The 19,566-nt window shown below is 29.7% G+C and overlaps 1 protein-coding gene across 1 annotated transcript in view; it reads left to right on the top strand.

Annotated features, from left to right (window-relative positions):
• Positions 1 to 19,340, top strand: part of LOC145284009 (DNA-directed RNA polymerase II subunit RPB2) — an 83,203-nt gene extending 63,863 nt beyond the window's left edge. The window contains exons 18-24 of the mRNA XM_080133100.1: positions 465 to 586; positions 3,271 to 3,351; positions 4,075 to 4,212; positions 5,011 to 5,232; positions 14,341 to 14,501; positions 16,512 to 16,707; positions 19,152 to 19,340. Of these exons, the coding sequence (XP_079989226.1) occupies positions 465 to 586; positions 3,271 to 3,351; positions 4,075 to 4,212; positions 5,011 to 5,232; positions 14,341 to 14,501; positions 16,512 to 16,707; positions 19,152 to 19,241 (1,010 nt within the window). The 3' untranslated portion in view covers positions 19,242 to 19,340. The remainder of the gene's footprint in view (positions 1 to 464; positions 587 to 3,270; positions 3,352 to 4,074; positions 4,213 to 5,010; positions 5,233 to 14,340; positions 14,502 to 16,511; positions 16,708 to 19,151) is intronic.
• Positions 19,341 to 19,566: the final 226 nt, after the last annotated feature.

The following is a 19,566-nucleotide window of genomic DNA, read 5'->3' as shown; positions in this document are numbered from 1 at the left end:
ATTGACAAGAAATGCTAGTTTTCAAAAGTTCAGTAGCAAAATTGTAAAACAAGCAAATGTTGAAAAATGTTTGGATCTAAAATAATCAGATACGAATTTAAATTCCTGTATTTTTCACACACATTAACTATATTTTATCCGTATTAAAAATAACGATATGAAACTCAAGATTAATATTTCTAAAACCGTTTCGATTTTGTATAACATTTGAAATAATAACGCTATATTATTTTGTTTATTTCTGATCTTTATACATTTCTTAGTTTTCAATGATCTTGCTCATCTCAAGTTTATATCTAGAATTTTTGACAAAACATTCTTAAGAAAAATTGTGATTTCATTTTGTTTTGTTTTTTTGTTTGTTTGTGTGTATCTAAAATATTCCGGGGGGGGGGGGTCTTTTTACTAATCGATTACAATATGGATTTTCTTTTTTCTATTAAAAATGTGTATGTATTTTCCAGGAATGCGACATGCTATTTATGATAAACTGGATGATGACGGAATCATTGCTCCCGGTACCAGGGTATCTGGTGATGATGTACTTATTGGCAAAACTCTTTCTCTACCACCGAGTGAAAACGAAGTAAGGTTCCGAATGTTTATCAAAATTGTCTTTTCTTAACAAATTACATAAAAATTCAAATGTTTAAAGTTTACGAAACTAATTAGAGTATATATTTCTCTTATTTAAATTACAAAATTAAAAAAAACACAATTTATATATAATTGTGTGTGTGTGTATATCTATATATACACATACACTCAGAGTGTAATATACAGATATATATGCACAATAAGATTTGCTAGTTATATATATATATATATATATATATATATATATATATATATATATATATATACAAAAGTGAGAATATGTGTTTGAGGACAATTTTCAATCTACAGACTTAAACTTTGGTATAGTGGGTATTCAGACATATGGAAAACATTTTAATAGGTTTTCACTACTACAGGGTTAAAATTAGAAAATTAGTACTTGGGGGAGGGGGGGTCATCAGATTTTTATCTATTTACTGTTTCATGACTACATGCATGGATCGTTCTCATAACAGATTGCTTATGTTATGAATAAGGTTTGAAACCATTTATGTTTAGAATAAGGTTTTAAACATTTTTTTTTAAGGATCATAACAAGCTTGACTCGCAGTCTTTAGGTTTTGATTTCGATCTCAGCTCAAGTATTTCTTTTTACTTACAAGAATTGAACTGTTTTGAAAAAACATGATACTCGCATGCACATGTCTCAGTTTCTGTATTAGTTATAATATTTATGTGTATTAGTTACGACCGGACAACTTGCTAGTATATTATTAGTGGCCCTGGCCAGGCCACAGGAGAGACAACCGAAGCAGCAAAACTGAAACTGCCTTCCAGGACACTATATATATATACAGATGTAGGCAAATTTATACATATTCTATTGGTTTGAAAATATAGGTTCTTTTTTACCAATTGTCATAAAATTTTAACCATAGAATAGTATTATGATCCTCAAAAAGCCTGCAAATTTTCATGTTTCTTCCTAAAGAACGAAACATATGAGCATTTCAGTGTTCAATTTGGCTACGCATATATATATATATATATATATATATATATATATCTCTATATATATATATATCCACTGGAGATATTCATAATCATACCCTATTTCCAAAACAGGGGAGATATAATATATGAGAAATATTTGGAATCGTCTCCCCTTGTTGTTATTTATTTTTTTTTTACACGGTGGTCACCACTTATCAAGGCCCGGAAGCCACTCAGGGATAAGGGTTATTGCAAGTACAGTACGTTAGTCTGGAGATTTGATGAAGTGTTTACTTAAGGGGGCGGTTCATTAGGAATTTGTTAACGTTGGACTTGAAGACATCCCAGTTGTAGTCAGGTGGGAAGCAGGCAGATGGAACAGAGTTCCACAGGCGTGTAGTTCTAAGAAAGAAGCTTTGTTCATGGAATCCACGTTTTGATTTAGGCACAGATAAAGAGTGGGGGAAATTTTTCACAGTGGATTCAGCTAGACGGGTGTTTTTTGTGAAAGATTGGCGAGGGGGGACCAGAGATTGGAGTTCAGACGAGCACTTGCCATGGAAATAACGATAAAACAAGGAAAGGCTCGCAACGTCTCTTCTGTGGGAGAGAGGTTGCAGGGTAGAGAAAAGGGCATCCCCCACTAAGCCACGAAGTCTATTTTGTACTCTATCAAGGCAGGATAGGCTGTTTTTAGCAGCTCCTGCCCAGATATGGCAGCAGTATTCCATCCTTGGACGTACTTGGCTTTTATATAGATAGAGAATTGCATCAGTAGTAAGATATCTTCTGGAGCGGTAGAAGGATCCCACCATCTTTCCAGCGACCTTGGCAACAGACTTGATGTACGTGTTCCATTTCAGATGAGGAGTAAAGGTCAAATCCAGAAACTTGTCAAAACACGGGGCCTCTCCCAGACGAGAGTCATCCATCCCAATTGATGCCAGATGGGGATCAGAACGTTGATGATGTAAGGATAGGAGTTTGGTTTTAGATGCATTAAAGGTAACCAGCCATGTCTTCCCCCACTGAACCACGCGCTTGAGATCCGAGGAGAGAGAATCAGAGAGAACTTTGTCATTTACAGCCTTTGATGTGTTGCCGTAGATGGTCATGTCATCAGCATAGATGTCAACGAATGATTTAAGTATGTGTTTAGGGAGATCATTGATGTAGACCAGGAAGAGAGTTGGGCCCAGGATTGACCCTTGAGGGACTCCAGCATTAATACTGCAGGCCTCTGATTTTTGTCCATCGACTACTACTCCTAGCCTATCGGAGAGAAATGATTTAATGATTGAGAAAACATTTCCAGTTATACAGTAGCTGGAAATCTTGTGAAGTAGACCCTTATGCCATACTTTGTCGAAGGCCTTTGATATGTCAAGAGCAATTGCCCTAGAAAGGAAGCCTTTGTCAAGAGATTCACTAATCCTATGTGATAAAATATGGTCTGAAGAAGTTGTTACCTGTCGAAATATATTAGTTTTGAATACAAAATGTTGGGTTTCTTATCTACACAATTATTCCCAACAATTTCAGATTAGTCATCAGTTCACTGATTTACACTTTTAATTAGTTTTACATTGGAATTAGATTAGAAATACATTATTTTAAGAAACTTTGTAACTTATTTATTGTGGTCTCAAAATACTGTTATAATTTGAAATCTTAAATATATAAAACTTTTTCTAAACTGTATAAATTTTATGGTTCCAGCTCGAAGGCACTGTCCGCAGGTTTGCTAAGAGAGATGCCAGTGTTTTCATGAGAAGAAGTGAAACTGGAATCATTGATCAGGTAACTTTTTTCTTTTGATATTCTTCAAAAGTTTGTTTTTATTTTATTAGCATATTACCCCACATTACCAGATCCTAATTTCTGTTCATCAGATAACTAAAAAAAAGCATACTTTTGCATTTTGCATACCGGATCTTCATGATGTTGACCCAAATTTGTGCAGAAGCTGACAAACCATCAGAATATGCCAAGCGATGATCAAATTTAAAAACACTAAAAAGCAAAAAATATTTACTAATTACAAAAAAAAAGAAAATGAAAAAACAATAAAATAAAATATAACTGCAACCAACCAGAAGTTTAATGATTAAAATTTTTCTTTCCGTTCTAAAAGAAACTTTTTTTTTTCTTTTTTTATAGTGGAGGAGGGTGCTGAGTTAAAATTTCATGAAATACAATTTCACAAAATTAAATTTTGTGAATCAAAATTTCACAAAACTAATTTCATAAATCAAAATTTCAGAAAACTAAATTACATGAACAAAATTTCACAAAACTAAATTTCATGAACAAAATTTCAGAAAACTAAATTTCATGAACAAAATTTCAGTAAACTAATGCAAATACAAAAAAATGTGCTACAAATCTGTTTTAACTTAAATATACTTTGTCATTTTTTTAGGTAAGTTTAACTTTGATTTTACGCAGATGAACTTAAAGGCTTTTTTTTTTATAAAGTTTTTTGTTACTCATGTATTTTTTGTTGTTTTTTTTTTTTTTTAGGTGATGGTTACTATTAATCAAGAAGGTTTCAAATTTTGCAAAATCCGTGTGCGTACTGTGAAAACTCCACAGATTGGAGACAAATTTGCTAGTCGACATGGACAGAAAGGAACCTGCGGAATTACTTACAGACAGGAGGTAAGTTTATTATGTTTGTTTTTTTTATAATTTAATCATTGTTTTACAAATGTTCAATTGCCTGGTATAATTTTTAATGATTTATTTTGTCAATATTATTTAACATGCACAAACACACGCCTTTTCTGATTTGCAGCAAGCTGATGCATCCACATATTGCCTGCTTACAAAATCTAATGAAAGATCTGGTTTAAATATATGCAGACTTCCCATAATACATCAACTACAAAATAAATAAAATTTCGTGTACAATTTTGAGATTTAAAAAAAAAAAAAGGGTTGTTAAATCATTGGTACTTGTATACGTTTTTGCAGTATATTATCGTTAAAAATATATTGAAATCGGTATAAATTCCAAAAATTATAATAAATGGTCCAGTAGAAGGGGATTTTCGGAAAGAAGTGTGTAGTATATCGAGAAGCAAGATGGCCAACCTGAAAGATAATGCGATCAGATTATGTGCAAAGCCACTTAGAAAGCAGTTATCTCCCTTTGATTTCGATTTTCTAAAAAGTTAATTTACAATGAAAAATTGCAACTGTGAAAAATTCTGTTTTTACTTATAATTATTTTTCTACTGGACCATTTTTTTTGTACTTTTTAGAATTTATACTAATTTGGGCATGACAGAGGAGTACGTACTGTTCTACTCTGAAATGCATTTTTTTTTTTTTTTTTTTTTTAAGTAAAATTTCAGTGATTAAATTTTGAAAATCAGAAAAATACAATAAAATGTCTTTTAATATGATATTTGAAGATTCCTTTTATAATTGTGACTTTTTCTTTTCTTTTCTCAGGATATGCCATTTACATGTGAAGGAATCAGTCCCGATCTGATTGTCAACCCTCATGCTATCCCCTCCCGTATGACAATTGGCCATTTAATTGAATGCCTTCAAGGCAAGGTGGCTGCCAACAAAGGGGAGATTGGTGATGCAACGCCATTCAATGATTCCGTGAATGTACAGAAAGTTTCAAATCTGCTGCAACAATATGGCTACCATTTAAGAGGAAATGAGGTAAATATTGGCGTCACCATTTTTTGCGTGCTTACTAATGCTGCTGCGTGAACATCCTGCACATGAAAATCTAAAACGATACAGTAACTGTGCATCCTTCATTTTCTAATGAAAAAGGAGGCCTTATCGTTTCAAAAATAGAAAGGGATGTACGTTACTTTTCTTCCTTTTTTCTCTCTCTTATGTGATCGCCGGGCAACACCGGTTAGAAAAGAATTATTCAGAATTGGGTTTATCTAATATCTATTTTCTCTATCTAGCAGAATAACAGAGTTGAATCGTGGGAAACGATAGTTGAGCAAGCACAGCAAGTGCAGAAGGGTTGAAGGGTCAATGTTGTGACGTATGTCAAACGGAATGACCGGTCGGCTGCACCGAAGCTAGGTAGATGGAGGACCGGATCTGACGTACCAGAGGTTCCGGTTTGGGGAAATTTTGTTAATTTTAGTTGAGTTGATTCCCAGACACGCAAGAAACAAGATGTGAGAATCAAGGTCTCCTCAAAAAGGAGGCGACGGTTTGTCCACATGCCAAGATTGCTGGTCCACTCTAGTCTGCTAAGATGATATCTGTGGAGTGGAATAAAATATATATAAAGCCACAATCATCGTCTTGTGTTCGTTTGGCATGCGTTTGTGTTTGGTTGCCCGAATGAACTCTCAAGATGATCGATTAAGAGTCTTCTACAGCTAAGTAGAACCAGGTACGTCTTCGCGTCATGTATTATTGTATGTATTCGTGTTATATGTAATTCACATATCCACAAAGAGACATTTAACTAGACGGTCACGACCTTGATAAATATGGCTTGATAAGTTGATAAAAGAAATAGGCATTTCTCTCCTAAATAGATAAGAGATTATATAGGAACGGTAAAGAAACTCCCTCCTCTTCATAAAAACACAAAATTTCATTACATCTCTTCCTTCCTCCCACCTCTAATCTTGCTCTCCTCTCTCTCTCTCCCCCTGTTGTGACCTTGAAGGGTCGATGATAATTAAGACAACACAACGATCTATTTACACGAATGTATTTACAGAAGTACCAAAATGTATGTTACAGAAGGTCTATGGCTATGATTACCATGTCTCGTAGTCGTAACTCTATTCGTAGTTCTGTTAGAATTCATTTACTCCCAAAATAGGGTACATCACTATTACCAGTGTTCGATAAGGGAAGAGTTTATGAGGGATGCGTACGCAGTGTGGTCGTGATATATGGAAATGAAGTCGGGTTAATGAACATATTCGTTGCATAGGGAGACACAATATAAGAATGATACGTGTAATGTGAATCGTAAAGACAGGAAACAAACATTCTATCCTGGATAGTACGGGGTGATGTGCCTATTAATAATGCCTCCCACAGGACAGTTAGACACCAGGGTCTTTTTTTAATGGGGAGAAAAGGAACAAAAAATTATTTCAGTTGTGAAGTATGGGAGTATGTGTGCAGAACAGGAGTCTTCGGTGGTATGGCCGCGTTGAAAGGATAGATGAGAATTCTTGGGTCAACAGTTTTAATAGTATGTCCAGTTCACAAGGGAAACCTGGAAGAATTAATAAAAATGGACTTGAGAAAAAGAGGGATAAAGAAAGACTAGGCCAGAGATTGGTCAGTTTGGGTGTCAATTTTGCTTTTAAATTATCCATGCCAACATGCAAAATGGGCATTAAACCAAATATGATAAAAAGATTTGTGTGCTAAGCAATATCAGCTTTTTATATATATTTTTGTTTTAATTTTTAACATTCTATAAAATAATGTTTAATTACCATTCCATTGGCTTTTAAAATCTTTCTTATTTTTTTTATTCTGACTATGAAATTCCTAAAAGTAATATATATATATACTAGCAGAAGTATCCGTCGTTGACTGGGTTCAAAAACAGCCTACAGAAAATGGACTGTGATTGATGAAAGTATGATAGGTTATTATGAAAAAGAGGGGGGTTGTAAAGAGATAGGTTTTGATACTCAAAAATTTTACCCTAAGCAAAATATTTGTTAAAGTTTGTGCCATATTTCCATGGAGTACATGCGCGAACGCAGACCCCACAATTTTATTATACCACCCCTATTTAAGTTGAAACATACTTATAAAAGTAGTATGTACATCTATATCAAAAACCTTTGTAAAGGTTTTTTTTTTTTTTTTTTTCTTCATTTTTTTATTTCCATACTTTGTGGGCCGGCCCGAATGCAGATCCCACAATTTTTATGAACTACCGTTCTGCCAGATCAAACATACCCATTCCTGATCCTCGATACATCTTCTATCATTATATGTAATCAGTTTTTTTTTAAATAGTCAACCATATAGGCATTTACAACATATTAAAATTTTCACCTAGATGTTGATTTGAAATATAAATTTAACAACTTGCCACATATATTTTCAAAATTTACTATCGAGCTCTACTTGGGTATTGAGCCTATTCGTGACCAGACACACACACACACACATACAGATGTTTAGCTTTATATTATATATATATATATATATATATATATATATATATACATACACACACACACACATATATATATATATATGTGTGTGTGTGTGTATGTATGTATACACACACACACACCAGACTTTAATGTAATTGTGCCAACTAACTAAAAGTGCTCTTTTGGCAACCATGCCTATAAAGAGCACTTTTTTTTAGTTGGTGCAATTATCCCAAAATATGATGTGCATGTATGTGTATATATATATATATATATATATATATATATATATATATATATATATATATATATGTGTGTGTGTGTGTTATCAAAAAGTAAATCTTTAACAAAGTAAAACTTATCAAGATAAAAAAAAAAAAAAAAAAAGCTCAACACTATTAAGAGGAGCAATAAATTAAATAAAAAGTGAGGAATAAAAGTTTATAACTTTATTATATTATCGGAATAATAAGGAAAATTTAAGGGTAAATTTAAGAAAAACACCTTTAGGCCATGGCATTTCTAAATCCTTCATCACAAGAGGAGAAAGGTCAGAATCATGCAAGTATAGAAAGAAAACTGGCTTAATGACATTTAGATCTGGAATGAGAATGAAAGAACATGATAAAATGGTAAATAGTAATTAAAAGTAGGTACAACATGGAAGGGTAAGTCAAAAGGGTAATATATATGTAGGTAATAGTAGAAAAAATTTATTTTTTTTCCTGATGAATATTCACGAGGATGAAATGCAGAAAATCCTGTATAGCTTAATTGCCACATATATTTTCAAAATTTACTATCGAGCTCTACTTGGGTATCGAGCACTGTAGAAGCAACTACTGAAAATGCATCTAATTTTATGTTGATATGTATAATATATACTAGGTATGATAAATAATTATTTATGCAAACATTAGTTGACCACACATTTGTAAATATACAGAGACCTTGAATGCCTACTAGACACTATCCTCGAGTGTCTAAGGTCTCTCTGTACAGGGGTTTGTCAGAACAATCTGGCGTGAGGATACTTTTTCCATAAAAGTAAACCCTGACCAAATATTCAAAATCACATAGTATTCGCTGCCCAAATATCACTACGGCTACTCGACAGCTTTTCCGATGAATGGTGCACCTTCTCTAAGTGATATTACCTCAAGTAATAGCACGAAGGTGGATACTCCACCAGACTAGATAAATTCTTGTACTGGAATCCAGTAAGACCATGAGACCAAAATAAAAGATATACTACAACGTATAAAAATGATTAATTGGGGAGAAGAAAATTATGTTCTCAATTTCTTTACTAACTCAGTGTTTGAGAGATAAAGAACTTAAATGGAACAGTCGAATATCTATGTATCTCATATAGAGTTCAAGTGTTAGCCCCAGGTTGTGGGCCACTTGATTTCTGAGAACTTCGACTGAAGTAAAATAAATTTGACCACAAATAATAATATAATGACATAGGTAATGCCACTTAAATCGGGTTTGTGGGTGATCCAAGAAAAATAAGGCATTCAAAATGATTTGTATCTTAAATATTAAATGATTAATTTAAATATAGTTGTTTTATTTGTCATGTTCTTACTAGTCAGCTTTGCTTTGGTTCATTCTGAAAAAAAAGTTGTCTAAAAGATGTTTAAATTATTTGTCGTTCTAAATTATTTAAAAAAAAAAAAAAAAAAAAAAAAGTAATCTATAATATAAATCTCACCTGTTTGGTTAAGTGTATGTATGTCTGCCTAAAACTTTTGACAGAGGTGACGGATTTTCACAAGATCGGTATCGTTTTGGAGCTACACCCTTCGGACGACAAATATCAAAAAATTGGCTACAAACATTAATTCCTTCATCCTCAACTGGGTAATTTTCTACAGGGATGGGGTAGCTTTTTTCGCCGACGAAAGTCATCCCCTCTTTTCGATTGACTAGCCTTAATTTAAACATTCGTCACTTCCGGTTTGGCGATGGACGCAACAGCAAAGACGTCACTTTTTTTTTTTTTTTTTTTTTTTTTTTTCACATTCTTTTCTTTCTTCACAGTATGGATTTGAGCCTGCCTATTACCCCTTTTTTTTTTTTCTCAACACACACCTCCAAACACCCGGAGCATCCAGACTAGTATAAAAAAAAAAAAAATTGTTTAAAAGTTGTTTAAATTATTTTTCATGTTTTTTTTTTCTTGCATTTATTCTACATAAGTAAAAATAAATTGTTTAAATTGTCATGTTCTGACTAGTCAGCTTTGCCTCAGTTCATTCCATTTCACTTGATCTTGGTTTTTGATCGCAAGGTCAAGCCTACTTCATGCTCTATGAAAGTGCTGATGGCAGCCATCTTGATTCTTACGAGATTAAAATGTCTACACATTTTAATCGTGCAATTCTCTGGTTTATATGGGTAGAATGTTTTACACAAAATGACTCATCATGTAAAATTAATAAAATAAATGTTTTACACAAAATGACTCATCATGTAAAATTAATAAAATAAATGTTTTACACAAAATGACTCATCATGTAAAATTAATAAAATAAATGTTTTACACAAAATGACTCATCATGTAAAATTGATAAAATAAATGTTTTACACAAAATGACTCATCATGTAAAATTGATAAAATAAATGTTTTACACAAAATGACTCATCATGTAAAATTGATAAAATAAATGTTTTACACAAAATGACTCATCATGTAAAATTGGTAAAATAAATGTTTTACACAAAATGACTCATCATGTAAAATTAATAAAATAAATGTTTTACACAAAATGACTCATCATGTAAAATTAATAAAATAAATGTTTTACACAAAATGACTCATCATGTAAAATTGATAAAATAAATGTTTTACACAAAATGACTCATCATGTAAAATTGATAAAATAAATGTTTTACACAAAATGACTCATCATGTAAAATTGATAAAATAAATGTTTTACACAAAATGACTCATCATGTAAAATTGATAAAATAAATGTTTTACACAAAATGACTCATCATGTAAAATTGATAAAATAAATGTTTTACACAAAATGACTCATCATGTAAAATTGGTAAAATAAATGTTTTACACAAAATGACTCATCATGTAAAATTAATAAAATAAATGTTTTACACAAAATGACTCATCATGTAAAATTAATAAAATAAATGTTTTACACAAAATGACTCATCATGTAAAATTGATAAAATAAATGTTTTACACAAAATGACTCATCATGTAAAATTGATAAAATAAATGTTTTACACAAAATGACTCATCATGTAAAATTGATAAAATAAATGTTTTACACAAAATGACTCATCATGTAAAATTGGTAAAATAAATGTTTTACACAAAATGACTCATCATGTAAAATTAATAAAATAAATGTTTTACACAAAATGACTCATCATGTAAAATTGATAAAATAAATGTTTTACACAAAATGACTCATCATGTAAAATTAATAAAATAAATGTTTTACACAAAATGACTCATCATGTAAAATTGATAAAATAAATGTTTTACACAAAATGACTCATCATGTAAAATTGATAAAATAAATGTTTTACACAAAATGACTCATCATGTAAAATTGATAAAATAAATGTTTTACACAAAATGACTCATCATGTAAAATTGGTAAAATAAATGTTTTACACAAAATGACTCATCATGTAAAATTGGTAAAATAAATGTTTTACACAAAATGACTCATCATGTAAAATTAATAAAATAAATGTTTTACACAAAATGACTCATCATGTAAAATTGATAAAATAAATGTTTTACACAAAATGACTCATCATGTAAAATTAATAAAATAAATGTTTTACACAAAATGACTCATCATGTAAAATTGATAAAATAAATGTTTTACACAAAATGACTCATCATGTAAAATTGATAAAATAAATGTTTTACACAAAATGACTCATCATGTAAAATTGATAAAATAAATGTTTTACACAAAATGACTCATCATGTAAAATTGGTAAAATAAATGTTTTACACAAAATGACTCATCATGTAAAATTAATAAAATAAATGTTTTACACAAAATGACTCATCATGTAAAATTGATAAAATAAATGTTTTACACAAAATGACTCATCATGTAAAATTGATAAAATAAATGTTTTACACAAAATGACTCATCATGTAAAATTGATAAAATAAATGTTTTACACAAAATGACTCATCATGTAAAATTGATAAAATAAATGTTTTACACAAAATGACTCATCATGTAAAATTGATAAAATAAATGTTTTACATAAAATGACTCATCATGTAAAATTGATAAAATAAATGTTTTACACAAAATGACTCATCATGTAAAATTAATAAAATAAATGTTTTACACAAAATGACTCATCATGTAAAATTGATAAAATAAATGTTTTACACAAAATGACTCATCATGTAAAATTAATAAAATAAATGTTTTACACAAAATGACTCATCATGTAAAATTAATAAAATAAATGTTTTACACAAAATGACTCATCATGTAAAATTGATAAAATAAATGTTTTACACAAAATGACTCATCATGTAAAATTGATAAAATAAATGTTTTACACAAAATGACTCATCATGTAAAATTAATAAAATAAATGTTTTACACAAAATGACTCATCATGTAAAATTGATAAAATAAATGTTTTACACAAAATGACTCATCATGTAAAATTAATAAAATAAATGTTTTACACAAAATGACTCATCATGTAAAATTGATAAAATAAATGTTTTACACAAAATGACTCATCATGTAAAATTAATAAAATAAATGTTTTACACAAAATGACTCATCATGTAAAATTAATAAAATAAATGTTTTACACAAAATGACTCATCATGTAAAATTAATAAAATAAATGTTTTACACAAAATGACTCATCATGTAAAATTGATAAAATAAATGTTTTACACAAAATGACTCATCATGTAAAATTGATAAAATAAATGTTTTACACAAAATGACTCATCATGTAAAATTGATAAAATAAATGTTTTACACAAAATGACTCATCATGTAAAATTGATAAAATAAATGTTTTACACAAAATGACTCATCATGTAAAATTAATAAAATAAATGTTTTACACAAAATGACTCATCATGTAAAATTGATAAAATAAATGTTTTACACAAAATGACTCATCATGTAAAATTAATAAAATAAATGTTTTACACAAAATGACTCATCATGTAAAATTGATAAAATAAATGTTTTACACAAAATGACTCATCATGTAAAATTAATAAAATAAATGTTTTACACAAAATGACTCATCATGTAAAATTAATAAAATAAATGTTTTACACAAAATGACTCATCATGTAAAATTAATAAAATAAATGTTTTACACAAAATGACTCATCATGTAAAATTAATAAAATAAATGTTTTACATAAAATGACTCATCATGTAAAATTGATAAAGTAAATGTTTTACACAAAATGACTCATCATGTAAAATTAATAAAATAAATGTTTTACACAAAATGACTCATCATGTAAAATTGATAAAATAAATGTTTTACACAAAATGACTCATCATGTAAAATTAATAAAATAAATGTTTTACACAAAATGACTCATCATGTAAAATTAATAAAATAAATGTTTTACACAAAATGACTCATCATGTAAAATTAATAAAATAAATGTTTTACACAAAATGACTCATCATGTAAAATTAATAAAATAAATGTTTTACACAAAATGACTCATCATGTAAAATTGATAAAATAAATGTTTTACACAAAATGACTCATCATGTAAAATTGATAAAATAAATGTTTTACACAAAATGACTCATCATGTAAAATTGATAAAATAAATGTTTTACACAAAATGACTCATCATGTAAAATTGATAAAATAAATGTTTTACACAAAATGACTCATCATGTAAAATTGATAAAATAAATGTTTTACACAAAATGACTCATCATGTAAAATTGATAAAATAAATGTTTTACACAAAATGACTCATCATGTAAAATTGATAAAATAAATGTTTTACACAAAATGACTCATCATGTAAAATTGATAAAATAAATGTTTTACACAAAATGACTCATCATTTAAAATTGATAAAATAAATGTTTTACACAAAATGACTCATCATGTAAAATTGATAAAATAAATGTTTTACACAAAATGACTCATCATGTAAAATTGATAAAATAAATGTTTTACACAAAATGACTCATCATGTAAAATTGATAAAATAAATGTTTTACACAAAATGACTCATCATGTAAAAACATTTAAGATAAGAAATATTTTGAATGCCTTATTTTTATAAAATCACCTGCAAATCATATTTAGTGACATGACCAAATGTATTTATAGAAATCGATATTTAAAGTTGAAAAATGTTAAAAATTTTCACCTAGATGTTGATTTGAAATATAAATTTAAAAAATTGACAAAATAGCAAAATACATTGTCTCTTTAATGGCTTAATATAATGAAGATCTTGAATTAAAATTTAATATTTGAAATGACAATTTTTTTTTAAATTATGTTAATCGTTTGAAACTGAATTCTTTCTGCGTCTTAATCAACCGATTTAATTTTATTTTGTTTATGCTTTTAATTTCTTCAGTTGAAATGAATCGGTTTCTTTTTTTGTTTTTTTTTACAGATTCTTTATAATGGTCACACTGGAAGGAAATTGAATGCCCAGGTTTTCTTGGGTCCCACCTACTACCAACGTTTAAAACATATGGTGGATGACAAAATCCATTCCCGTGCTCGAGGACCTTTGCAGATTATGAACAGACAACCTATGGAAGGAAGATCTCGGTAAGTTCTGAGATTCTCCCATTGCATCTTGAAAAATATTGCTTTTTTTTTTTTTTTTAATGGCTGCCATATTTTTCAAAAAAGTGTTGTACTTTGGTTTGAATTCTTTTGAAAAAAAAAATATTTCAAACTGATTTTGTAAAAAAAAGTTTTAATTAAATCATTGTGTTATTTTGTTTGTCAGTTTTGTCAACCTGTTTTGGTTGTCTCTACTATTATATAAAAGGAACTTTGTTAGTTTGTTCCCTATGGACTCCAAAACGGCTGGACTTATTTTGATAAAATTTCACAGAAAGGTACTCTATGAGCCTGGCAATGTTCTTAGATAGGTTTCGTATTGGAATGTCTTCAATAAGTATCGATAATCCAAATAACCTGGTCCTGGATATGACCTTAAACTATATCCAGTGGTGAGGCCCCAGCTTGCGAGCTTTGGGGAGTGTGGAGCCACCCTTTATTTATCATTGCTTCCATGTCCACTCTGACCCGGAGTGGTAGTACCTGTTAGGGTCCCAACTATGGGTTGAATAGAAACCGACGTGAAAACAACAAATATATTCTATTAAAAAAATTTTTCTTCAAAATCTTTGGATTCGGCATTAAATGACCTGAAAATGGGTTGATATGCCGTAAAACAAAAATAACCAAACAACCAATCAAAATAATCTGATGAAAAAAGAGCAGACGATTTTGATGAAAGTTAACACCTTACACAGCCTAACATCACAAGTGCATTTGAGAAGTTTTACCACCACACAAACTGAAATGTCAGACATCTGGTTGGATGTCCCATCCCCTAGAAGAAAAAGTTTAAGAAAAATGAAAAAAAAAGAAAGATCCGACATATAAAATCAACTGTAGTGTCTTTGATAAAACAGGAGCATAGTCAAAATGAATGTTTCTGTTTAAAGCACAAATGAACCATGATACTTGACTTTTTCATTTTAAACTTTAATTAAAGCCATTATATGTAAAAGAAATTTGTATAAAATCCACAGTAGGTTCTCTACAGTGCAATGTAAACTACAATGTATTGTAGACTAAGTTACTGCGGGGGGGGGGGGCATGTGAAGCTTTCTCCCGGTGCACTACCATGTGCCCCCAACTAGAGTAGGAAATCAATAAATTTGATTGAAAAATGGGCGATTTCACCGATTTCGATGACAATAAAAATATGGCAGTGTTCATTCGTCATCATTTAATCCCAGGCAACGTCGAGTTTCCCTGCTAGTTTAATATTGATAATTCAAATTATAAACGATTGTATACAATAACTTGATTGAATGTGTTGCTTTTCTATCCGTGTTTTCAAACCAGAATCCCATACTTTCCAGTCATTATATCGCGCTGAAACCAGAATTTTTATCTCTTATTTTTTTTTCTATTTTGTATGATTACAAATTAGAAAAGAAAATTGACTTTCAATTTTATCAACAGATATACAATATAAAAAAATATTTTAGGATATTTTCCAGTATTTGAATAGTGCTCAATACATAATAGAGCTTTATAATTATTATAGAAATACACGACTACTTTGTTGCATGGCTACACAAATGCAATCATATTCTAATTCCAGATTTCTTCATTTGAATACTTTTTAATAACTTTATCTTAGCACCATCTGTATTTAAAATTATAAATCCTTTAAATTAATTTTTATCATAATGATTTCATCAAAGCTAACGTCGTATTCAACAAGTCGGCCTGCAAAAGGGGAAGGTGATTCACTAACCATGAAATTCTCTATAGGCCAATGGTAAAATCAAAGCCAACAAAAATCAGTCTCTGGTCTTAGGCACAAGTTCAATCCCTGGCCAAAGTTTTTCTGTTTGTAGATTTTTTTTTTCTTTTTCGGACCCGTAAATTATTAATATCCGTCTTTTCAATACAGTATTTTCTCTACAAAGCGCACGTGATGTTCTGCGGGCGATCAAAAATCAAATTTAAATGTTTTGTTTATTGCTTTAACGCCTGTTTTTGTTTTCATTTCTTCCTTCATCCTCACAGTGATGGTGGTCTACGTTTCGGAGAGATGGAACGGGATTGCCAGATTGCACACGGTGCCGCACAGTTTCTGCGAGAAAGGTTATTTGAAGTTTCTGATCCCTACCGTGTACATGTTTGCAACTTGTGCGGCTTGGTCTGCATTGCCAATTTGAGAAACCAAACATTTGAATGCAGAGGCTGCAAGAATAAAACGCAGGTAAGTCTCCTCCAACAATTGCAGATTATTTCGTTAAAAAATAAAATGAGGTTTTACATAAATCCTGGAAAGAAGAAAGTTTTCAAATTTTAGAAATCTTTAGCTTATGAATGGATTTGCGTTCATAAATCGATGTGGAGTGGGTGTAGATTCAAGTCGGGTTATAATTGTACTACAATTTAAAAAATGCCTTTACTCATTTCATCATACTGCGTTTATTGTCTTTACTCAACTTTTCATTACATAATTAAATGTTGTTGGCATTTATGTTGTGTGCATGATCAAATTCTGCAAGACATTTTCATATCTCGATACTTGTACGGTTTAATCAAGACATTCAAAAAAATGAAAATATTAAAAAAAAAAAAAGTTATATTGTATGTACTCGTTATGGAATGAAGTTCTCTGGAAATTTTTTTTTTTTTTATTACACAAAGCAAAATCCAATTTTAATGAGGTCAATTGTATCCTGGCATCTTGTTTATTTCGTGCACGAGGATGGGGGGAGGGGAAGGGAGATAACTCCATTCACCGCTCAAAGTTTGTCAAAATTTAACAAGATTATTTTGAAACATGGACAGAAAAAAATACCTAGATAAATATTTTAGTTTTTTTTTGTTTTGTTTTTTTTTTCACTTTTTTTTATTTTAAATCCATTTTTGATTTTGTCCTTTGTTAATCACGTTTTTGTTTAAAGGCACTGCCCCCCCTCCTCGTGTGCGAAATAGGTAAAATGGCAGGATACGATTAATCTCATTAAAATTTGATTTTCCGCTGTAAAAAAAAAAAAAAAAAACTACTTGATCAAATTAAGCGGAATGTTTTTTTTGGAGAAGTTCATTCCATAACGGGTACATACAATATAAGTTTGTTTTTTTTTTTTTGTTTTTTTTTTTTTCAATATTTTCATTTTTTTAATGTCTTCATTAAACTGTACAAGTACCCATATCCTTAACTTAATTTGTTCTTGTTCAGTGAATAGATATTTTCTAAAACTTGGTAAAATGACTAGATCTGCAAATGTTGGTATGGTTGGATGTTCGACATAATAGAAAGTTTTGTTTTAATCTATGGATAAATATGCTTCACTGGTTTGTCATCACCTTTGTTATTCCAACGTCAGCAACATGATAAGGAAATAATTCTCATTTAAACTCTTCAAAAGAAATATAACTTTATTTAACTGATACTTGATTTTTTTTTTTTTTGTACATTTTATATTTTTTTTTGTACATTTTATAATTTTTTTTAATATTTTTCTTTTGTACATTTTATATTTTTTGTTATATTTTTTTGTACATTTTATAATTTCTTTTTATATTTTTTTAATATTTTTTTGTACATTTTATTTTTTTAATTTTCTTTTTGTACATTTTATAATTTTTTTATTTTTATATTTTTTTTTGTACATTTTTTTGTACATTTTATATTTTTTTATATTTTTTTAATATGTTTTTGTACACTTTATAATTTTTTTATATTTTTTTTATATTTTTTTTTGTACATTTTATATTTTTTTATTTTTTGTGCATTTTATTTATTTATTTATTTTTTATTTTTTGTACATTTTATAATGCTGAAACTTTTTCATTCATGATTTTTCTACTTGCTTAACATCCAACCTCTTTTCATTTGTGATTTTAGGTTAAACAAAATCATTTAAATTGCATCTGTTTCTCTTAATATAAGTATAATTTCCAACACATTTAGGGATCATAAACAAACCATTGTCCTGATCGGCCATCAAATTTTCATTAGTTTCGATAACGTTCAAAAGGAAATGTGGGGTATCCAGGCTGGAGATAATTCAACTATTTTTTTGGTCCCCCGACAAAACGAGGGTGGAACTTTAAATTCACCCTTGTCCGTCTGCACTTTTCTCAATGACTGCGCCTTGGAATTTTTTGAAATCTTGCACAAACATTAAACATGATATGAGTAAAAAAAAAAGTAACAGAACGGATTTTCCGGGAAAACTCCGGTTGCCCCTAAGGGTACCTTTCGAGTTAAAATGGCTAAAATTGACACTTTTGTGCTTATTAAAAAAAATTGATGCCTTGAATTTTTATAAAACTTTCTGAAAAGTTGTAACTAACAGATTTCTATATAATTTTGTTTGTCTATACTTCGCAATAACTCTTGGGTTTGTCCAATGCACTCTTAGGGCTAATGAAAACATTCCATTTTTGAGACTAATTTACCATATTTGTCCAAAATATGCTGTGTATGTCTATTTAGCAGTTTTACATGGTGCTGAACTCAAATATGTTAAGGCCTTGGCGACTTTTTGGGCTAAATGGGGGGTGGGTGCTGAACTTAGTCATTTTTTTTATTCCTCGTTCACTGTGCATCCACGGGGGACCATGCATGCTTCATTTGTTTTTTTTAATTGATAAATCCAACTTTTGAATTTTTAAATATGAAATGTTTCCGTATTTTTGCAGATTTCCCAGATGCGAATGCCGTATGCGTGCAAACTGTTGTTCCAGGAACTCATGTCTATGAGTATTGCTCCTCGGATGATGGTTGGATGAGTCTCCCACTGTCAGAAGATACTTTTTGTTGATCTGTAAATAAATGAATATTCTCCCATTTTTTTTTTTTTTTCTTAAAATAAATTTTTTATAAAAAGATTTTCGGAGTTTTGTTTTTATCAAATTTTTTTTTTTATTATTTATATTTTCAAAGCTGCACAGCACGACTTTATTGATGTGCAGGTTGTAACAATAATCCTGAAATTGTGTCACTTTTGCTTTCACTAATTTTTTCTTGTTAATTTGTAAAGCAATGCCTCCAATAAGTTTTCAGACTTTTTTTTGTACAAGCATTTAAAATTGTTTTGACCAATTATTATGATTT

The sequence above is a fragment of the Euprymna scolopes genome, chromosome 8 (genome assembly GCF_053919585.1).
Source record: "Euprymna scolopes isolate OS-2025 chromosome 8, ASM5391958v1, whole genome shotgun sequence".
NCBI lineage: Eukaryota > Metazoa > Mollusca > Cephalopoda > Sepiida > Sepiolidae > Euprymna > Euprymna scolopes.
Note: the sequence above shows the minus strand (reverse complement) of the source record. Positions and strands in the feature narration are given on the sequence as shown.